The sequence below is a fragment of the Phyllobates terribilis genome, unplaced genomic scaffold, assembly GCF_046119375.1.
Source record: "Phyllobates terribilis strain yellow unplaced genomic scaffold, ASM4611937v1 Scaffold_7__3_contigs__length_470593459, whole genome shotgun sequence".
Taxonomy (NCBI): domain Eukaryota; kingdom Metazoa; phylum Chordata; class Amphibia; order Anura; family Dendrobatidae; genus Phyllobates; species Phyllobates terribilis.
Window position 1 is genome coordinate 359057447 of NW_027362767.1, and position 23539 is coordinate 359080985.

The following is a 23539-nucleotide window of genomic DNA, read 5'->3' on the forward strand; positions in this document are numbered from 1 at the left end:
TAGAGATGAGGACTGCGGGTGGCAATTCAGAGGAAGAATATTGCAATCTTTTGAAGTGTTTAAGGGTAGAGGTAACACTTGATGGGCACATACAGTAGGTTTGTACTGGGGAGCCATAGGGACTATCATTATTTTATGGGCACTAAGTAATTAAACTTTGCCAAATTAAGCTGCATGAACTTTCCCTGATATAGTGTAATTGAAATTAATTCTGAGTATATGGTATAAATCACTCAGAGCAAATTCACATCTTAAACTTTTCTCTTTAAAAGTCAGCAACTACTTTTTTCTTCCCAAATTTGTGGAGGTAAATGACAAAGTCGTGTGTGGGAAAGGAGTGTACTCATTTTGCCGAACCCTATGCTTTGTCAGGACTTAGCTATGCTTTAACTAGCTGTTTTAATTTGTGTGCAATTAAGTAAAGAATGCAGACAACATGGAGACAGGACACACAGAAGAATCAAAGGGTAAGAGCACTATTAGTTCATTTATGGGCTGTTCAGGCTTTCATGCTGTGTCATTAGGGTTCCTTTATTTACTGTGTAAAATGACTATACTAAATGATTAATATAATCAATGTGCTACTATGGGTCTTCATATAAAATATGCAGCCTACAGACAGGGCTCTAAGCAATTTGTATATCCTTCTATAAAAAAAGACACGACTCAGGATAGTGGTTTGGAACAAAGGCCGTAGATTAAAGGATACATTTTATATGGTTATGTATTACAAACATTTATTCTGTTAGGTGCTTACAAGTTTTCATGAATTTCATCCGACCCATGTTATGAAAATAAATGGACATATTCTCGTTGTTTTATGATTGTCGAAGACAGGGAGCTACCCTAGGTATAACAGAGCTTAATGTCACCATGTAGGAAGGATGGATCTTAGCATTTACATATTTTAAACTGATAAATAAAGTTGTTTTATGTTTACTGTCATATCTGCTAAAGCCAATTGCATCTATGGTTATACCAGCTCAGCGGCGTTCTTCTTATAACAGCTCAACCACGTTCATCTATGGTTATAACATCTGAGCCTAGTTCATCTATGGTTATAATAGCTCAGCCTAGTTCATCTATGGTTGTAACAGCTCAGCCTCGTTCATCTATGGTTATAATAGCTCAGCCTAGTTCATCTGTGGTTGTAACAGCTCAGCCTCGTTCATCTATAGTTATAATAGCTCAGCCTAGTTCATCTTTGGTTGTAACAGCTCAACCTTGTTCATCTATGGTTGTAACAGCTCAACCTCGTTCATCTATAGTTATAATAGCTCAGCCTAGTTCATCTATGGTTATAATAGCTCAGCCTAGTTCATCTATGGTTATTCCAGCTCAGCCTAGCTCATCTATGGTTATAGCAGCTTAGTCACGTTTATCTATGGTTATAATAGCTCAGCCTAGTTCATCTATGGTTGTAACAGCTCAGCCTCGTTCATCTATGATTATACCTACTCAGCCTAGTTCATCTATGGTTATACCAGCTCAGCCTAGTTCATCTATGGTTATACCAGCTCAGCCTAGTTCATCTATGGTTATAATAGCTCAGCCTAGTTCATCTATAGTTATAATAGCTCAGCCTAGTTCATTTATGGTTGTAACAGCTCAACCTCATTCATCTATGGTTGTAACAGCTCAACCTCGTTCATCTATAGTTATAATAGCTCAACCTCGTTCATCTATGGTTTTAATAGCTCAGCCTAGTTCATCTGTGGTTGTAACAGCTCAGCCTCGTTCATCTATAGTTATAATAGCTCAGCCTAGTTCATCTTTGGTTGTAACAGCTCAACCTTGTTCATCTATGGTTGTAACAGCTCAACCTCGTTCATCTATAGTTATAATAGCTCAGCTTAGTTCATCTATGGTTATAATAGCTCAGCCTAATTCATCTATGGTTATTCCAGCTCAGCCTAGCTCATCTATGGTTATAGCAGCTTAGCCACGTTTATCTATGGTTATAATAGCTCAGCCTAGTTCATCTATGGTTGTAACAGCTCAGCCTCGTTCATCTATGATTGTAACAACTCAGCCTCGTTCATCTATGATTATACCTACTAAGACTAGTTCATCTATGGTTATAATAGCTTAGCCTAGTTCATCTATGGTTGTAACAGCTCAGCCTTGTTCATCTATGGTTGTAACAGCTCAGCCTCATTCATCTATGGTTATAATAGCTCAGCCTAGTTCATCTATGGTTATACCAGCTTAGCCACGTTTATCTATGGTTATACCAACTCAGCCTAGTTCATCTAGGGTTATAATAGCTCAGCCTAGTTCATCTATAGTTGTAACAGCTCAGCCTCGTTCATCTATGGTTGTAACAGCTCAGCCTAGTTCATCTGTGGTTGTAACAGCTCAGCCTCGTTCATCTATAGTTATAATAGCTCAGCCTAGTTCATCTATGGTTATACCAGCTTAGCCACATTTATCTATGGTTATAATAGCTCAGCCTAGTTCATCTATGGTTATACCAGCTCAGCCTAGTTCATCTATGGTTATAATAGCTCAGCCTAGTTCATCTATAGTTATAATAGCTCAGCCTAGTTCATCTATGGTTGTAACAGCTCAACCTCATTTATCTATGGTTGTAACAGCTCAACCTCGTTCATCTATAGTTATAATAGCTCAACCTCGTTCATCTATGGTTATAATAGCTCAGCCTAGTTCATCTGTGGTTGTAACAGCTCAGCCTCGTTCATCTATAGTTATAATAGCTCAGCCTAGTTCATCTATGGTTGTAACAGCTAAGCCACGTTTATCTATGGTTATAATAGCTTAGCCTAGTTCATCTATGGTTTTACCAGCTCAGACTAATTCATCTATGATTATACCAGCTCAGACTAGTTCATCTACGGTTATACCAGCTCAGACTAGTTAATCTATGGTTATACCAGCACAGCCTAGTTCATCTTTGGTTATAACAGTTCAGCCTAGTTAATCTATGGTTATACCAATTGAATCTAGCTCTTCTATGGTTATAACAGCTAAGACTAGTGCATCTATGGTTATACCAGCTCAGACTAGTTCATCTATGGTTATACCAGCACAGCCATGTTTACCTATGGTTATAACAGCTCCTCCTAGGTCATCTATTGTTATACCAGTTCAATCTAGCTCTTCTATGGTTATACAAGCTAAGACTAGTCCATCTCTGGTTATACAAGCTAAGACTAGTCCATCTATGGTTATACCATCTAAGACTGGTTCATCTATGGTACCATCTAAGACTAGTTCATCTATGGTTATACCATCTACAGTAAGACTAGTCCATCTATGGTTATACCATCTAAGACTAGTTCATCTATGGTTATACCAGCAAAGTCTACTTTATCTATGGATATACTAGTTCAGCCTCTTTTATCTGCTTTTATGCCAGTTCAGCCTATTTCATCAATAGCAGAGATGTCAAACTCAAACACACAGAGGGCCAAAATGACAAACTTGGACAAAGTCGCAGGCCAACCATTATACAGTATAATGAGCCCTACATAGTCCTCTATACAGAATAATGGGCCTCACATATCCCTCCATTCTGAATAATGGGCACCACATAGTCCTCTATACAGTATAATGGGCCCCATAAAGTTCTTCATACAGATTAATGGGCCTCACATAGTCATCCAGACAAAATAATGGCCCCATATAGTCCTCCATACAGAATAATGGCCCCACATAGTCCTCCATGCAGAATAATGGGCCCAACATAGTTCTCCATACAGTATTATGGGCACCACATAGTCCTCCATACAGAATAATGGGCCCCACATAGTCCTCTATACAGTATAATGGGCCCCACATAGTCCTCTATACAGTATAATGGGCCCCATAAAGTTCTCCATACAAAATAATGGGCCTCACATATCCCTCCATTCTGAATAATGGGCACCACATAGTCCTCTATACAGTATAATGGGCCCCATAAAGTTCTCCATACAGAATAATGGGCCTCACATAGTCATCCAGACAAAATAATGGCCCCATATAGTCCTCCATACAGAATAATGGCCCCACATAGTCCTCCATGCAGAATAATGGGCCCAACATAGTCCTCCATACAGTATTATGGGCACCACATAGTCCTCCATACAGAATTATGGGCCCCACATAGTCCTCTATACAGGATAATGGGCCCCACATAGTCCTCCATACAGAATAATAGGCCCCACATAGTCCTCCATACAGTATTATGGGCACCACAAAGTCCTCCATACAGAATAATGGACCCTATAAGGGTCTGAATACTTATGACCATGTGATTTTTCAGTCTTTCTTTTTTAATAAATTTGCAAAAATTTCTACATTTCAGTTTTTTTTTCAGTCAAGATAGGGTGCACAGTGTACTTTAATGAGAAAAAAAATGAACTTTTTAGAATTTACTAAATGGCTGCAATGAAACAAACAGTGAAAAATGTAAAGGGGTCTGAATACTTTCTGTACCCACTGTATATGTCCTCAAGAGGACTTGTCAGCATACAGATCTCCCAGTTTATTCCATATCTTGGCAGCGCTTCTTACATTTGGAATCATCAGGGGATGATGTCAGGTTATGAAGTAATCTGCCTGGCGTGTGGCCCAGCAGCATCTCACCATGGGTTATGCTGTGGTCTGAGTGATGACGCATCTTCTCATGGACATATAGAGCATAGTAGCTGTGTAGGGCTACATACAAACCTGTCCTTCTCAGGACGTTCATCTGGACCATCCTTTTTAGGTTGCTAAATGAAAAAACCCTGTCCTTCTAAGGACCCAAGACTCCTTTACTGGGACTAAAATAATATTGTCCTACAATATCCTCCTCTGTGTCCTCCTGCTAACACTCTCACACCTCTCCAGTCCATCCTTAACTCTGCTGCATAACTAATCCATCTCTCACCTCGCTATTCCTCCTCTTCTCCCCTCTTCAAATCCCTTCATTGGCTCCCAATTCCCCAACGTATCTAGTTCAAACTATTAACACTGACCTACGAAGCCGTCCTTAATCTGTCTCCTCCATATGTCTCCGAACTAATCTCCGTTACCTTCCAACACGTAATCTCCCGTCCTCTCAAGGTTTTATTCTCTCCTCCACACTTAAACGATTGTCACTCCAAGTCCAAGACTTTTCCCGAGCATCCCCCATACTCTGGAATTCTGTCCCCCAACACGTCCCACTGACCCTGGTGCCACCTCACTACAACCTGCAATAACCCCCTGACACCTCACCACCATTGGAGCTGCCACAACTCCCCCCCCCCCAACCTACTGTTTCCATCCCCATTACCTGGTAGACTGTAAGGGCCCTCACCCCTCTGTACCAATCTGTCATTGTTAGTTCACTGTAATTTATATTTGTATTTTGTATGTAACCCCTTCTCATGTACAGCCCCATGGAATCAATTGTGCTCTAAAAATAAATAATAATAATAAAAATAATAATATCCCACTGACCATTGCGGAAATTTATCTTGGACACTACAGTTTGCGGAGGTAATGAATATAGTGACTCCTTACACTATACCCCACTCTTGTACTAGCCATTCACTATATTAGGTTGGGTCCTAAAAAACATTGAGCTCAGATACCCAAGAGAAATTAGTTTCAAGAATAAAATAAGGAACCATAATATGCTTAACAAAATAACAACTGGTTCAGTTGATATTGCGTTGGTTAAAATGCTCCTGGTCTATTAAGAAATATTTACATCGGATTAGCACATCACATACAGTTACAATACTGGTGTAGTACTGCTGGAAACCAGTGGCCAAAGAAGCATGAGCAGGAACAGCAAGCGGTAGTAGAAGTTCTTGGAGTTAGCAAAATGATTTGCAGAAAACAATCCCTAGATTGGTGAGAACAGTCTGGGTAAGAATGTTCAGGAGCTGGAGACTGGAACTAGGATAACAGCAAGACACAATACTCAAGCAATGAGTGAGAGATCCATCCGGCTTTAAGTGGGCCCAAACAGGAAACAAGATGGATCCCACAAATTCAGAATCTGCCAGCTTAGTAAAGGACAATTGCAGAACACAACAGCAGCCTCCAGTGGTAAGGAGTGGGATTGCATCACAATTATTAAGGTGAACAATAACAGCCACTAGTGGTCAAACTGTAGAAGGACAACAGGAATTCTGATGCAAAAGTCAAGTAATAAATGTTAAGTCTTAATAATCCAGTAGTCTTCGTGAAGTGAATGTTTCAAGTCATTGTCAGTGGTTATGAGATCTAAAGGATAAAATATAACTGAAATATCTATATGTATCTTTTCATAATACAATATATATTCTTTTTACATAAAAATTGAAACATGTTCAAGATTTTAATTTTTATGTGCGCTGCTGGAGTCAAGGTTGTGAAACTAATCATTATCTGCAGATGTCTCTGGTGTCTGTTCATAGTTGTGTGGGTGTCCTCGTTTGCCTCTATAGATTTTTGCCATAGCTGTCCATATGTTGGGGATAGGAAACCATTGACACAATAACCAAGAGTAGTTTTTCTCTCTATATATATAAACAAATGATACATATTTTTTAATTAAGTTATTTCTTTAGCCATAATGAGCATTACATCATGTATTTGATTGCAGTCCCTGCTTCCTTTCTGCCAGTGTAATATACCACAGGAATCTCTGGATAACTTCCCATCTCTTTTTGTTTTGGCAAATCCATGAGTTCCTCATTGTTCTGGATTTGAAAAAATTTCAAATGGTTTATATTTATCGAACAACATTCACCAAAGAAGAGGCGTAAAATGATAGAGGGAAAATAATCTCATGAAAAACTTATTGATGCAAACAGATTTGAATAAAAGATGCCTGAAAAGTGTATGGCTAGACTATGTGTGATAGTTGTGCCAAATATGTTAAAAACATTAATTTTGACAAAAGACTGACACATATACTGGTCTAAAAATGTATCTGTTCCACTATTTATGTGGGACTCTGTCATAGGATCAACCCTCCTAAGCCGTCTATATGGACATGCAGGTCATAGGAAGCTGAATAAAATGATACCTTGATAACTGCAATCCAAAGTCCAGAGAAGTCTACATTTTTCTACATATGTAAATGAGCTGTTAAGATCTATGGGCTGGACATAGATCTCCCTGAGAATCTGCCTCCAGAGCTTATTATAAGTGAAAGGGGTATTACCAGCGTGATATGTAATGACTGACAGTCTGCTCACCTGATCTAAAGGGCAGTACAGTACAGCTGAGAGCACTGTGAGAGGACAACTGCAAATATGTGTGTGATGAGACAAGGTTCTACAGTGCTGTACTGTGTTAGCTCTACTGTAATGTGTTAGTTGTAATTAAACACAGCTCTTCAGCTGAGCTGACAGCACTATAAGAGGATGTCTGTTGCTGCAAATGTGTTTGCAATGAGGCAAAATTCAGTTCTGCTGTACTATATTAACTCTGCTTTACTGTGTTCAGATCTCACTGAGAGAAACAAGTCAGTTTTTGCATGGTTCACACTAGTAACTCCTTTCATTTAAAATAACCCCTGGAGTCAGATTCTCAGGGAGATCTATGTCCGGCCGATAGATCTTAACAGCTCATTTACCCATTAAGTAAAATGTGGATTTCAACCATACATGTTTGATTGTCCCGAGGAAGAAGTTGGTGGACTCTGAAACGCGTAGACAAATAAACCTACATTTTTATGCTTACTACTCGTTTGTCGCGACTCCAGAGAGCGCAGAACAACTTCTATGCCTGGCATTTACTGCTGTCAGTGATTGACAGAGGCATTTAACTGATTAACAGTCGCGAGTGGATCTTTTGATCCATCCGAGGCTGTTAGGGGCACTTGATGGCTGATTAAATCAGCCATCAAGTGCGGGGAAAGATGCGGGCTCAGCGTCAGAGCCCAAATCAAAACAGGGACATTACCCTTGACATACCTATACGTCAAAGGTCATGAAGGGGTTAAAAGATTTTCAAAAGGACAGATGATCATCCAAATGGACATACTCATTCCCGATCATTCCCCGTTGTGTCATATCTAGTGATCAGCTAACAAACGAGCAATCATATAATAGAGGAATTCATATTTTATGCAAGTTTATGAAAATAACCGTCGCATCGCAGATATCTAATTTTACAGATACCACTTGTTTTATTTCATGGTAAAGTATTGTAAAGGATATAACAGTTGAGTACTAAATAAAATGGTTCACTCTTGGATTCGTTTCTTAGGAAACTTTAAACAATAAATTAAACTATGATTTAGTGTTTTTGATGGTACGGTATCTGGTTCTAGTAGCGCTATTATTTTTTAGCATCATAATACACAACCTCAGTCATTAAGACGCAGGTCTAATACTTTATAAAATCTAGTGCATAGCAATTATAGATGTTATGTGTTGAAGGGCTTTTATTTGCCAGGGCAACACTTTAGCAATTCCTTCTACAAGTCTGGATCCATGTGAGGTGCCCATTGTTCTTAATAAAAGCTTTTCTTGATGCTGGTATATCTTGAGAATACAACATGTACATAAAAGTACGTTGTAGACACAAAAGGAAAATTGTTCGAAAAAGATATTGAAGCATTTTACATTAGCACTTTTGATAGATCTGCAGAAAAATGAGTGGCCATATAAAATCCATCCTTGTCTTGTGAGTTTTGAAGCTTGAAAGGAAACTATTCGGTGATGAATGAATATATGAAAGTGGATTCAAATTGCATTTTGTTCACTCTGTCTTCTCTCTTTTCTTGCAGAAGCGTTTGAAATGGTAATACGGCACGCAAGGAATTATACAAACACAATGTTTAAGACTCATTACCAAAATATCTCTTCGAAGACCTTCAAACTGGTCGGAGAATTATTCACAGACATTTCACTCTATGTCTTAGGTTCAGACATTAATGTGAATGATATGGTGAATGAGTTTTTCGATGGCTTGTTCCCGGTAGTGTATGGCAGCTACTTGAACCCTGGATTTAAAGAGTCAGTGCAAAGTGTAGAATGTCTGCGACTGGCCAGACGAGACGTCAATGCGTTTAGTCAGTATCCAAAAACAATCATGACACAAGTATCTAAGTCCTTGCAGGCTTCTCGAGTTTTCCTTCAGGCGCTAAACCTCGGGATTGAAGTGATTAATACTACGGACTATTTAAAGTTCAACAAGGACTGTGGTAGAGCCCTTCTGAAAATGTGGTACTGCTCCCACTGTCAAGGACATTTACTGGCACGTCCATGTGCCGGATATTGTGGAACCGTTATGCGAGGTTGCCTGTCTAGCGTTGGGGAAATAGACTCTTACTGGAATGAATACATTGCATCAATTGAGAGACTTGCCAAAGAAATGCATGGGATTTATGACTTAGAACGCGTTCTACTAAATCTGTTTTCACTCATCCAAGAAGCTGTAATACATGTTGAAAGAAATGGAGGAAGACTTTCCACAGCGGTAAGTCACTTTTATTTTTCAAAACCTTTTAAAAGTGTAATGTGAAAAATGGCCTTAAACTCATAGTCAAAACTCAAAACTAAAGTTTTCTGTTATGATGTAGGTTTGTCTGAGCTTACCCATTATATGGCAGAAAGTTCAAAATGTCAGAATGGTTCAGTCTGTTATTTTCTCATACTTTAGCATTAACTTTCTACGTAGCATTCTAACAATCTAACAAGGGAATTTAAAGACCACTACTGTCAGGACTGTCATAGGCCACAGACTCAAAAAGGCTACTGCAGACAGACTTGGTGCAAGGCCGATTCCGGGACAACATCGGGCTTCACTCTTTATCCCCTTTACAGGAATCTAGACTTAAAACGGGGTCAACTGGATCGCTTGCATGGAAGAGCTGCTAGCTGGCAGATAGCATTGAACCCGAGGCAAAAGAATAGTCGGATAGCCGGGTCAGAATCAGGAGGTCAGTGTAGGGACAAAATCACAAAGAAGGAGAATAATCAAAAAGCAAGCAGAGGTCAAAATGTCCACTGGGAGAATAGCAAGGCAGGAGTTAAACTGAAGCAAGTCAGATTATAACTGGCAGTAGACAGAAGGATCTCAGGATCTTAAATAGCTTGCAGCCCCACCCAAACCACACAGGAGTTAACTCTATATCTCCCAGTATGGATGGAACTACAATTGCCAGAGGACACAAAATTAGAACTGTCGCCCACAAAGAGAGCGAAGAGCCGATTGGGGATAGAACCAGAAGCAGGAAGGGCAGGCACTAATACAGATGTCACAACTACTAAGATATTTGGTGGGATAAGAAGCTCTCTTTGATGGGATCAAAGAGGCAGTGCATGTAGGTTACATTGTAATGCCCCCTAAAGATCTAAGAAAACACCAGAATAGCAGGTGCAGTTTACATGATTGTTCCCTGATTGTACCAGCAAAGTCAGGACTGTTTTTAAGTAAGAAAGCAGAGTTGTTGGAACCCGGGAACAGTAGTAACATCTGGCAATTGGGGGAGCTTTATTTAATCCAGACTCCTGTGTGTATGCATAATAAATATATATATATATACAGTATCCATATGTGTGGACACACACACACAATTAATTATTGTACAATCTCTACATGTCCTGACATTAATAATAAAATGTCTCCAGCATGAAACAAGTCTTTAAACAGCCACATTAGTGAAAGCATAAAAGTAATAAAACCAGCATTACTCACTTTCTGGTGATTTTTTACAGGCTGCAGCGGTGACATCACTACTCTACTGCATGTGACCGCTGCAGCCAAACCTCAGGAGCTTGTGCTGGCTGCACTGCCATCACTGATACGCCCAGTGAGCAAATGCTGATTTTATATTTTTAACACTGGTATGCTAATGTTGTGAAGAAAGTAGAAAGGGGGAACCTCCTTTAAAGAGTTAACTGTGAAGACAGCTCTTTTAAGATGCTCCTCTCTGCCCTTACACCAGGACATGTTCTTATGTTCATAGTTGTGACTTGCATTGCCCTGAGGTGGAGAGGAGCGCTGAGGAGACTCTCAGCGTGGACTTACAAGAATAAGAGCTAAGGTTTGAAGTATGATGGACATCTTGACAGAAAGATGACGGAGCTCATTATAGTCAGTGGAGACAGTCGGGCTATGCTGGCGTGCGTCTAATGAATCTGTCCCCAGCCGCTTTCCATTGCTCTATTCATATAATGGAATAGGACATTGGAAGGGTTTAGTAGTAGTGTGAGCCCAGCCTTAAAGGGGATGTCCATCACTTTCTAATGTGGCCAGGGTGGGGAGGAAGAAATGGTTGATGGGTGTCGTTCGGAGTGGTAGTTAAGGGTGTATCTCAAAACCTTCCTGTGCCTCGATTTACGTGCCGTATTATGTATCCCAATTGCTTTTTTTGGGAGTTGAGAGATATGTGCTATGTGACTGGAAGGCAATAATTACTGGGAAGGATCCCCCGAAGAAATACTTTGCCCAAGAGCTGCAACAGTCGTCGTTTTGCTTAATTTAAATTGTTATTGGTTTGTGTAATATTACAGAATATTGCTGCATAAAACTAGGTAAAAAATGGCCAAGGAAGGAGAGGATGTAAGTGTGATAAGTACAAGCAGGGGTGGATTAAAAGTAGCAAGGGCCCCGGGCAGTTTAGAAGGTGCGCCCCCCCCACACACACACACACCTGATGTATCACATGTCACATGATCCCCTGTGATAGAGCATGTGATAGTTCACGTGAAATTAATTTGGCACAATATTAATATATTAATTATAATAATTTTTTTAGGCTGTGTGCCCACGATGCGTTTTTTAAGCGTTTCAGCAGCGGCAATTCCACCGCAGAAACGCTTAAAAAACGCTTGGTAGAAGGTCTGCCATGTTCCCCACTGATAATCCGCATGTGCTGTGCACATGCTGCTGAAATTTCCGCTTCGGATTATCATTGCGGAAAAAAACAGCACTACCAATTATTTTGCGGAAGCGCTGCGTTTTCGCCGCCATTGACTTGCATTGGAACGCATGGAATCTGCATCACTGCATCTGTACATGCGGAATCCAAGCGTTTCAATGTGCGGATGGTACCCGGGTCTGGAGAAGAGGAGACTCTCCTCCGGACCCGGGTACCATAGAACCTGTAAAAAAAAAAGAATAAAATAATAAATATTATACTTACCTTCTGATGGCCCCCGGTGTCTTTATCCGATGCGTCCTGGCTTGCTGGCAGCTCGCGGTAGACTAAAGGACATGTGGTGACGTCATTTAGCCATGTGACGGGTCATGTGACCGCTGACCGTTATTTTTTATTTTTTACCATTCTATACACAGCGGGAGGCCGCACGCAGTCACACACACACACACAAACATATACAGACATACATACACGCATAAACACATTTGAAATACAAAAATACATATAAACTGACATCACACAATGATATCTGCCTGCACACACACACACACACACACTCACTCAATCACACACACACTCACACACACTCTCACACACACTCTCACACACACACATACACACACTCACCATCCCCTGGCTCGGCTCCAGTCCTCCAGCTCCTCTCCGATGCAGCAGTGCAGCGCACACTGCGTGATGTTACACTAGCAGACATGGCAGCGCACAGGGCCGTGTCTCCTAGCTGTGACGCGTCCGGGCCAGCACACAGGGAAGTTAACAGGTGCAGTGCTGGCCCGGCCGAAGAAGAAGTAGCGGCCATGCGCCGCTGCTGGGGGAGCGGTCTGGGGGCCCCCCGCCTCTGACTGCCGGTATGTGCCGCGGCGCCACACATATTATAATGAGGGCAATCTGGCCATGGACCCCCCGGGCCCCCTGGAGCCCAGGGGCCCTGGGTGGTAGCCCAGATTGTCCTTATTATAATCCACCTATGAGTACAAGGAACACGAGATCAGCACAGGACTGAATGTCAGTCTCCTCTACAGTAACACTGTTAATATTCCACTTTTTAGATTATAAGGTTTTAACTTTAATTCCTTTGTGAAGTGTATTTACCAGTGAACAAAGACTTCAGCAATCACATGTCTTATCTGCCCATTTATCCTGATAGTATTTATAATCACTCTCCAATAACACCTGCATATGTATAGAGGAAGGAAAAATTACATCTGGAAAGTCAAAACTGAACCTCATTGAGTGGCGTCCTGCTGTAAGCAGTTTAATGTTTTTTTTCCAAGGGTTGACATTGTTAAAAATGATGTATCTATCTTCACAGGATCTAAACTGCAACATAAAATCTGCATTTTTTAAACACAGTTCTTTTAGACCTAATGAAATTGGTGTACTTACTTTTAAAATCCATGTTAGAAGGGCTAAATAGTCGTGACATTAGGCTGGGGTCACATGAGTGTATAAAAAACTGGTCCCATTATCTTCCAAAAAAGTGGTACGATTTTTTTCTCACTTGTCATCCGTGTGCTGTTCGTTTTTTTTCTCAGCAGCTAATAATCTTTTACAGGACCATTTACAGTTTGCAATGTTACAGAATTGCAATCTATCTGTAAAAATCGGATGGCATACTGATGGTCCGAATTTTTTTGCTCGCGCTCAGTCGAATGCAGAGTGCAATTGCAGCATGCTGGAAAAAATTCAGCCATCTAAACTGTTCCATTGAATAACTTGGGTCCCAGTGTGCTCGAGCGTTTAAAGGGAGCCTGTCACCAGTTTTTAGTATCCCAACAAATGCCACCACCTTTTTCTGCTGTTGTTATGTATTTCACAAATGATTACATTGCCTCCTGACTCCCCCTGGACCGGCGTTGTATATAAATGAGGCTGGTCCGGTCCAATGGGCTGTTCCTCCTCTCTCTTAGTAAAAGCCGTCCTCCGGCTCTGATTGATGGGGATGACGTGTCCTGTGTCATCTACATAGCTGAATGAAGACTTGCACCTGCGCAGCAGCATCGCCGGCCGCGCAGGCGCACTTTGCTGTACCCTACTGCAGTCATGTGCATTGCTGTCCTTTGCTCTGCCAGCAGTATGGCAGAGAAAAGTGTGCCTGCGCGGCCGGCAATGCTGCTGCGCAGGCGCGAGACTTCGTTCAGCTATGTGGATGACACAGGACACGTCATCCACATCAATCAGCCGGAAGACGGCTTTTACTAACAGAGAGAAGGAACACATGACACAAGGAGGACGCCCATCGGACCAGACCAGCCTCATTTATATACAACGCAGGAACCAAATCAAATGGTATTTTTGAGGTCAAATGCATAACAGCAGAAAAAGGTGGTGGCATTTGTTGGGATACTAAAAAACTGGTGACAGGTTCCCTTTAAGATGAGCATTTTATGAATCCAGCTAAAGAGTGAGAGAGCTCATGAGTCCAAATGTATTCAATGTCCATCCACCCAGCCTGACTGACAGCAGCAGCTTGTACTGACAGTGTGCCAGCTACTAGTGCTGTTAACTTCCAGATTAACCCCATATCTGCAGGTTGAGAGCATTTTTTCACGTGACCAGTTCCCTTTAATTACTTTTATCCAGTTATCTGTTTGTTGTGATCTCTAATCTCTTACTTCTTGGAGTTTTGCTTCTTTTTCTCCTGTTCTCCATGACTTATTTCCCAAATTCATTCATCGACTATTTCATGGTTACTTGCAGTCCTTCTTTCCTCTCTCTACTTAGATCGCAACCTACTTAAAGTCTTCTCCTCTGAAGATCTATCCATCACGTAACAGACTCCAAATCTGAGTTATGATTCTAATGTTTATTTTCCCCTGGTTCCACAAGTTTTTTCTCATTTTCATATAATATTTAATCATTGATGCCATTTTACACACTTACCTCCTTCATCACTCACTAGAGATAACACCAGCTGAGCCGGGCATTGCAAGGCACTCTGACATAACTGAGAGCACAATCACATGCTGTCAGAATAGCTGGATCAGAATGTGCCGCCTTGACACCAAGTTCCTGCTCTGTGCATTGAATGGCAGCGCCTTTAGCTAAGTTGGATCTGCCCAGCCGGCACCCTTGCCCTTTGTTAAGTTTATAGAGTGAAAGAATGAATATCAATGAGCCAAACTACACTGAACGGGAAACATTTTCTGCTGGTTTCCTCTAATTAAACTGCAGCATGAATAAAAATAATATTACAGATGTGTAACTTGCTCTATCTATCTACAGTGGGGAAAATAAGTATTTGTCACACTAACGATTTTACAAGTTTTCCCACCTACAAAGAATGGAGAGGTCTGTAATTTTTATCGCAGATACACTTCACCTGTGAGAGACAGAATCTAAAAATAAAAATCCAGAAAATCACATTGTATGATTTTTACATAATTAATTTGCATTTTATTGCATGAAATAAGTATTTGATACAATAGAAAAACAGAACATAATATTTGGTCCAGAAACCTTTGTTTGCAATTACAGAGGTCAGACGTTTCCTGTAGTTCTTGACCCAGTTTGCACACACCGCAGCAGGGATTTTGGCCCACTCCTCCAAACAGATCTTCTCCAGATCTTTCAGGTTTCGGGGCTGTCGCTGGGCAACATTGAGTTTAAGCTCCCTCCAAAGTTTTTCTATTGGGTTCAGGCCTGGAGACTGGCTTGGTCACTCCTTAGTTGCCCGGCTATGTGTTTCGGGTCATTGTCATGCTCTAAGACGCAGTCACTGTAACATCCCTGGCGGCGTGCTGGCATGGCTTACCACCTCCCACCATGCAAGACCGCCATCTTACCTATCAATCCAGGCTACACACTTTGCTTCAGTACCTGCTGTTTCTCTTGTCTGATTGCTTAGGGCGGCAGCGCGGCTACTGCCTGATTCTTATAGTTACTGTGTGTGCACTCCTAATGCCTCCCCAGCCTATTGCTGTGAGTTACTGGATACTTAAACCCCCTCCACCCAGTAGGGGGTGCCTGAGCAACACTTTCATTCAGTGTGTTGTGTGCAACTGAGTTGCCAAGCCCTGTCCTGTCTGCCTGCACCTTCTGCTCTGTTCTGCTCTGCTTGTTCACCGCATCTGCAGTTTCGCTCTTCTCTGCTTGTTCACCGCACCTGCAGTTTCGCTCTGCCCTGCTTGTTCACCGCACCTGTGGTTTCGCTCTGCTCTGCTTGTTCACCGCACCTGCGGTTTCGCTCTGCTCTGCTTATTCACCTCATCTGCGGTTTTGCTCCGCTCTGCTTGTCCACCGCACCTGCGGTTTCGCTCTGCTCTGCTTGTCCACCACACCGTTGGTTTCGCTCTGCTCTGCTTGTTCACCGCACCGGCGGTTTCGCTCTGCTCTGCTTGTTCACTGCATCTGCGGTTTCGCTCTGCTCTGCTTGTTCACCGCCTCTGCGGTTTCGCTCTGCTCTGATTGTTCACCGCACCTGCGATTTTGCTCTGCTCTATCCCGCTTGTCCTCCGCGCCTGCGGTTCTGCTCTGCTAGTCCACCGCACCCGCTGCTCTGTTCCTGTATTACAGTCTGTACTGGTCCCTATCCAGCCTGCGTTCATACCTGCCAGTATCTGCCAGTCTGCATTCCAGCCGTGCCTGTCAGCACCTGCCTGTCTGCATACCAGCTGTGCCTGCTAGTACCCTGCCTGTCTGCATACCAGCCGTGCCTGCCAGTATCCACCTGTCTGCATACCAGCCGTGCCTGCTAGTACCCGCCTGTCTGCATACCAACCATGCCTGCCAATACCCACCTGTCTGCATACCAGCTGTGCCTGCCCGTTCCTGCATTCCCTGGTGTGGGTCAACAGCTGTAACCGGGGTCTGACCTGGAGTAGCACCTGGTCCCTCTGCTCGGTTCCTCCCTGGTTCACAGAGTCAACTGAACCGCCGTGCGACCTTGGTCGGACCGAGTTGATACTTAGTCACGCCCCTCCAGGCACTCCTCGGTTCAAGGTCCAGTGGGATCACTAATCATGCTCACGCCAGTCAGTCCGGGCGTGTGCGTAACAGTTTGCTCAGGCCATGGTCCCCTTTGAGCCCCACGGCCCTTCGCTCTCGGAGACATTTGAATTCTTATCTGGCGAATACGTGCACCATGGAAAAAAATTTTTCTCAAGCTGAGGTCCAGGCGATTTACGCACCAGCCCAAATGGAGCTATCAGCACTCGTTCCTGCGGATCCACAATGGTACTATGGGGATCCAAAACAAAGCCGCGCGTTTGTGGAGCAATGTATGCTGCATTTCAAATTCTATGCTCACTATTTTCCCACTGATCGGGTTAAAATAGCATTCATGATGTCCTACTTAGCGGGTGATGCCTTTAATTGGATTACCCCCCTATGAGAAGCCTGGGATCCTATCATCTCTGACCTGCAGGCCTTCCTGGTGGCCTTTCTAATGGTCTTTGATGACCCTAACCCTGAGGCTTCTGCTAAAGCTTCCCTTCCCAATATCCTGGAGTAGTCCCGATGGGTGATGCATGTAGGTAGCCCACCAGCTCTCCAGCCTGAAGAGACTGCCGCCCACACAGAATTCACACAGGATGACAATGCTCCACAGAATACTTCTCTTCCCAACCTCAAGAGGCAGTCCAGACCTGCAAGGCATAGAGGTAAACCGTCATGCCAGGTTCTGTCCACCCAAAGACCTCCTGTTCCCCAGCCTGTTGAGGCAGCTACCGGCATAGAATCCATGAAGGATGACCATGTTCGTCAGGCAAAGCAGAGGCCGGAACTCAGTCACAAAATCGGATTGCGGTCCCGCTGTGGTTGTTTGGGACACCCTGATGGTCTCTGTCCAGCGAAGGTTGGAGAATCCCAAGACATTAGGCCTGTAGGAGAGGCTGCCCTTGGCGTTAGTGTTTCCTCTCCACAGATGACCATGACTGTCTCCGTGACAAGTGAAGGCCTCGGATTAACTGGAAGTTTCGGGCTGAAAGTTGTGAAGAGTCGGTGTCTGATCCCCGTCTGACAACTCCAGAATCCGGTTTGGGCATTGTCAGCGGAAGGACGAGCCCTACTTAGAAACAGTCAAAATATGTCTGTACAAATTAAGCTCCAGATTGGAGCATTACACATGAAGAAGTTCACATTCCAGGTGCTGTCTGGTTTACCCACAGGTCGTCCAGAGTCGAGAGATCTAGTGCCCGCTCAGGTCTGGAGATCCTGCATGGTGTTTCCTGGGGGACTGCTGAGGTACAAGGGGTGTCCAGTCCCCATATCTTCAGGACAGTCAGCAGTGTCTTCTTCTTCTTCTTCACCAGATCTACTAGTCGCTGACTGGCTGTGCGCTGAAGTCTCCGAAAGAAGGGAAGCGGAGGCATTGTCCCCACACAGTCTCGACGATTGTACCAATGATCTGGCTTTAGGCACCGCCCCGCCTCGCAGACGTGTCATCTCAGAAACCAGACTGAAGTTGGTCCCTAAGCAAGGATCCTCCATCTTTAACAAATCTGGCAATAAGTCCATCAAGGCGGTGGCTACCTCCAAGTCTCTGCACTCCTCCAACCAGGCGGAGGACCTCCAGTTGCCTCCTGAATCCTCCGGGGTGCGATCTGATAACAAATGGAGAGAGACTTTTCTGCACCCTGTACCTACTACTTCGCCCACTTCATCCAGTAAGCTTGGCAAAGTGTACATCAAGGCCGTGGTTACCCCCGAGTCTCTGCACCCCTCCAACCCTGTGGAGGATTTCCAGTTGTCCCTTGAATCTTTTGGGGTGCTATACGATATTAACAAATGGAGAGAGACTTTCTTGTGTCTTGTTCCTGGTACTTCACTCACTTCATCTGTTGCTGAGGATGGCTCGATGGGAGGAAGCATCCTAGTCACCAAGATGGTGAGACCAGTTTCGTTCCCTCTAGTGGACGGAAGAGGTAATCTTCTTGAAGAGAAGGATCGGCCTCCAAATTCTCTGCAGAAAATCCTTGCAGGCTTGAAGAAGAGGGGGCGTAAGGGGGGGGGTACTGTAACATCCCTGGCGGCGTGCTGGCATGGCTTACCACCTCCCACCATGCAAGACCGCCATCTTACCTATCAATCCAGGCTGCACACTTTGCTTCAGTACCTGCTGTGTCTCTTGTCTGATTTCTTAGGGCGGCGGCGCGGCTACTGCTTGATTCTTATAGTTACTGTGTGCACACTCTTAATGCCTCCCCAGCCTATTGCTGTGAGTCACTGGATACTTAAACCCCCTCCACCCAGTAGGGGGTGCCTGAGCAACACTTTCATTCAGTGTGTTGTGTGCAACTGAGTTGCCAAGCCCTGTCCTGTCTGCCTGCACCTTCTGCTCTGTTCTGTTCTGCTCTGCTTGTTAAACGCATTTGCGGTTTCGCTCTGCTCTGCTTGTCCACCACATCTGCGGTTTCGCTCTGCTCGTTCACCACACCTGCGGTTTCGCTCTGCTCTACTTGTACACCGCACCTGCGGTTTTGCTCTGCTTGTTCACCGCACCTGCGGTTTCGCTCTGCTCTGCTTGTTCACCACACCTGCGGTTTCTCTCTGCTCTGCTTGTTCACCGCACCTGCGGTTTCGCTCTGCTCTGCTTGTTCACCGCACCTGCGGTTTCGCTCCGCTCTGCTTGTTCACCACACCTGCGGTTTCGCTCCGCTCTGCTTGTTCACCGCACCTGCGGTTTCGCGCTGCTCTACTTGTTCACCGCACCTGCGGTTTCGCTCCGCTCTGCTTGTCCACCGCACCTGCGGTTTCGCTCTGCTCTGCGTGTCCACCGCACCGGCGGTTTCAATCTGCTCTGCTTGTTCACCGCACCGGCGGTTTCGCTCTGCTCTGCTTGTTCACCGCATCTGCGGTTTCGCTCTGCTCTGCTTGTTCACCGCACCTGCGATTTTGCTCTGCTCTATCCCGCTTGTCCTCCGCGCCTGCGGTTCTGCTCTGCTAGTCCACCGCACCCGCTGCTCTGTTCCTGTATTACAGTCTGTACTGGTCCCTATCCAGCCTGCGTTCATACCTGCCAGTATCTGCCAGTCTGCATTCCAGCCGTGCCTGTGAGCATCTGCCTGTCTGCGTACCAGCCGTGCCTGCTCGTACCCTGCCTGTCTGCATACCAGCCGTGCCTGCCAGTATCCACCTGTCTGCATACCAGCCGTGCCTGCTAGTACCCGCCTGTCTGCATACCAGCCATGCCTGCCAATACCCACCTGTCTGCATACCAGCTGTGCCTGCCCGTTCCTGCATTCCCTGGTGTGGGTCAACAGCTGTAACCGGGGTCTGACCTGGAGTAGCACCTGGTCCCTCTGCTCGGTTCCTCCCTGGTTCACAGAGTCAACTGAACCGCCGTGCGACCTTGGTCGGACCGAGTTGATACTTAGTCACGCCCCTCCAGGCACTCCTCGGTTCATGGTCCAGTGGGATCACTAATCATGCTCACGCCAGTCAGTCCGGGTGTGTGCGTAACAGTTTGCTCAGGCCATGGTCCCCTTTGAGCCCCACGGCCCTTCGCTCTCGGAGACATTTGAATTCTTATCTGGCGAATACGTGCACCATGGAAAAAATTTTTTCTCAAGCTGAGGTCCAGGCGATTTACGCACCAGCCCAAATGGAGCTATCAGCACTCGTTCCTGCGAATCCACCATGGTACTATGGGGATCCAAAACAAAGCTGCGCGTTTGTGGAGCAATATATGCTGCATTTCAAATTCTATGCTCACTATTTTCCCACTGATCGCGTTAAAGTAGCATTCTTGATGTCCTACTTAGCGGATGATGCCTTGAATTGGATTACCCCCCTATGAGAAGCATGGGATCCTATCGTCTCTGACCTGCAGGCCTTCCTGGTGACCTTTCTAATGGTCTTTGATGACCCTAACCCTGAGGCTTCTGCTAAAGCTTCCCTTCCCAATATTCTGGAGCAGTCCCGATGGGTGATGCATGTAGGTAGCCCACCAGCTCTCCAGCCTGAAGAGACTGCCGCCCACACAGAATTCACACAGGATGACAATGCTCCACAGAATACTTCTCTTCCCAACCTCAAGAGGCTGTCCAGACCTGCAAGGCATAGAGGTAAACCGTCATGCCAGGTTCTGTCCACCCAAAGACCTCCTGTTCCCCAGCCTGTTGAGGCAGCTACCGGCATAGAATCCATGAAGGATGACCATGTTGGTCAGGCAAAGCAGAGGCCGGAACTCAGTCACAAAATCGGATTGCGGTCCCGCTGTGGTTGTTTGGGACACCCTGATGGTCTCTGTCCAGCGAAGGTTGGAGAATCCCAAGACATTAGGCCTGTAGGAGAGGCTGCCCTTGGCGTTAGTGTTTCCTCTCCACAGATGACCATGACTGTCTCCGTGACAAGTGAAGGCCTCGGATTAACTGGAAGTTTCGGGCTGAAAGTTGTGAAGAGTCGGTGTCTGATCCCTTTCTGACAACTCCAGAATCCGGTTTGGGCATTGTCAGCGGAAGGACGAGCCCTACTTAGAAACAGTCAAAATATGTCTGTACAAATTAAGCTCCAGATTGGAGCATTACACATGAAGAAGTTCACATTCCAGGTGCTGTCTGGTTTACCCACAGGTCGTCCAGAGTCGAGAGATCTAGTGCCCGCTCAGGTCTGGAGATCCTGCATGGTGTTTCCTGGGGGACTGCTGAGGTACAAGGGGTGTCCAGTCCCCATATCTTCAGGACAGTCAGCAGTGTCTTCTTCTTCTTCTTCACCAGATCTGCTAGTCGCTGACTCGCTGTGTGCTGAAGTCTCCGAAGGAAGGGAAGCGGAGGCATTGTCTCCACAAAGTCTCGACGATTGTACCAATGATCTGGCTTTAGGCACCGCCCCGCCTCGCAGACGTGTCATCTCAGAAACCAGACTGAAGTTGGTCCCTAAGCAAGGATCCTCCATCTTTAACAAATCTGGCAATAAGTCCATCAAGGCGGTGGCTACCTCCAAGTCTCTGCACTCCTCCAACCAGGCGGAGAACCTCCAGTTGCCTCCTGAATCCTCTGGTGTGCGATCTGATAACAAATGGAGAGAGACTTTTCTGCACCCTGTACCTGCTATTTCGCCCACTTCATCCAGTAAGCTTCGCAAAGTGTACGTCAAGGCCGTGGTTACCCCCGAGTCTCTGCACCCCTCCAACCCTGTGGAGGATTTCCAGTTGTCCCTTGAATCTTTTGGGGTGCTATACGATATTAACAAATGGAGAGAGACTTTCTTGTGTCTTGTTCCTGGTACTTCACTCACTTCATCTGTTGCTGAGGATGGCTCGATGGGAGGAAGCATCCTAGTCACCAAGATGGTGTGACCAGTTTCGTTCCCTCTAGTGGACGGAAGAGGTAATCTTCTTGAAGAGAAGGATCGGCCTCCAAATTCTCTGCAGAAAATCCTTGCAGGCTTGAAGAAGAGGGGGCGTAAAGGGGGGGGGTACTGTAACATCCCTGGTGGCGTGCTGGCATGGCTTACCACCTCCCACCATGCAAGACCGCCTTCTTACCTATCAATCCAGGCTGCACACTTTGCTTGAGTACCTGCTGTGTCTCTTGTCTGATTGCTTAGGGTGGCGGCGCGGCTACTGCTTGATTCTTATAGTTACTGTGTGCACACTCCTAATGCCTCCCCAGCCTATTGCTGTGAGTCACTGGATACTTAAACCCCCTCCACCCAGTAGGGGGTGCCTGAGCAACACTTTCATTCAGTGTGCTGTGTGCAACTGAGTTGCCAAGCCCTGTCCTGTCTGCCTGCACCTTCTGCTCTGTTCTGCTCTGCTTGTTCACCGCATCTGCGGTTTCGCTCTGCTCTGCTTGTCCACCACATCTGCGGTTTCGCTCTGCTCGTTCACCACACCTGCGGTTTCGCTCTGCTCTACTTGTTCACCGCACCTGCGGTTTCGCTCTGCTTGTTCACCGCACCTGCGGTTTCGCTCTGCTCTGCTTGTTCACCGCACCTGCGGTTTCTCTCTGCTCTGCTTGTTCACCGCACCTGCGGTTTCGCTCTGCTCTGCTTGTTCACCGCACCTGCGGTTTCGCTCCACTCTGCTTGTTCACTGCACCTGCGGTTTCGCTCCGCTCTGCTTGTTCGCCGCACCTGCGGTTTCGCTCTGCTCTACTTGTTCACCGCACCTGTGGCTTCGCTCCGCTCTGCTTGTCCACCGCACCGACGGTTTCGCTCTGCTCTGCTTGTTCACCGCATCTGCGGTTTCGCTCTGCTCTGCTTGTTCACCGCAACTGCGGTTTCGCTCTGCTCTACCCCGATTGTCCTCCGCAGTTCTGCTCTGCTAGTCCACCGCATCAGTGGCTCTGTTCCTGTATCCCAGTCTGTACTGGTCCCTATCCAGCTTGTGTTCATACCTGCCAGTATCTGCCCATCTGCATTCCAGCCGTGCCTGTCAGCACCCGCCTGTCTGCATACCAACCGTGCCTGCTAGTACCCTGCCTGTCTCCATACCAGCCGTGCCTGTCAGTACCCACCTGTCTGCATACCAGCCGTGCCTGCTAGTACCCACCTGTCTGCATACCAGCCATGCCTGCCAGTACCCACCTGTCGGCATACCAGCTGTGCCTGCCTGTTCCTTGATTCCCCAGTGTGGATCAACAGCTGTGACCGGGGTCTGACCTGGAGTAGCACCTGGTCCCTCTGCTCGGTTCCTCCCTGGTTCACAGAGTCGACTGAGCCGCCGTGCGACCTTGGTCGCACCGAGTTGATACTTAGTCACGCCCCTCCAGGCACTCCTCGGTACATGGTCCAGTGGGATCACTAACCACGCTCATGCCATAAAGTCCGGGCGTGAGC

General features: G+C 45.5%; 1 protein-coding gene across 2 annotated transcripts in view; it reads left to right on the forward strand.

Moving 5' to 3' along the window:
- GPC3 (glypican 3) overlaps positions 1-23539 on the forward strand; it is a 789745-nt gene that overhangs the window by 203547 nt on the left and 562659 nt on the right. For both annotated transcript variants that reach the window (XM_073641318.1, XM_073641317.1), the window contains exon 3: positions 8702-9393. In XM_073641318.1, coding sequence (XP_073497419.1) covers positions 8702-9393 — 692 coding nt within the window. The remainder of the gene's footprint in view (positions 1-8701; positions 9394-23539) is intronic.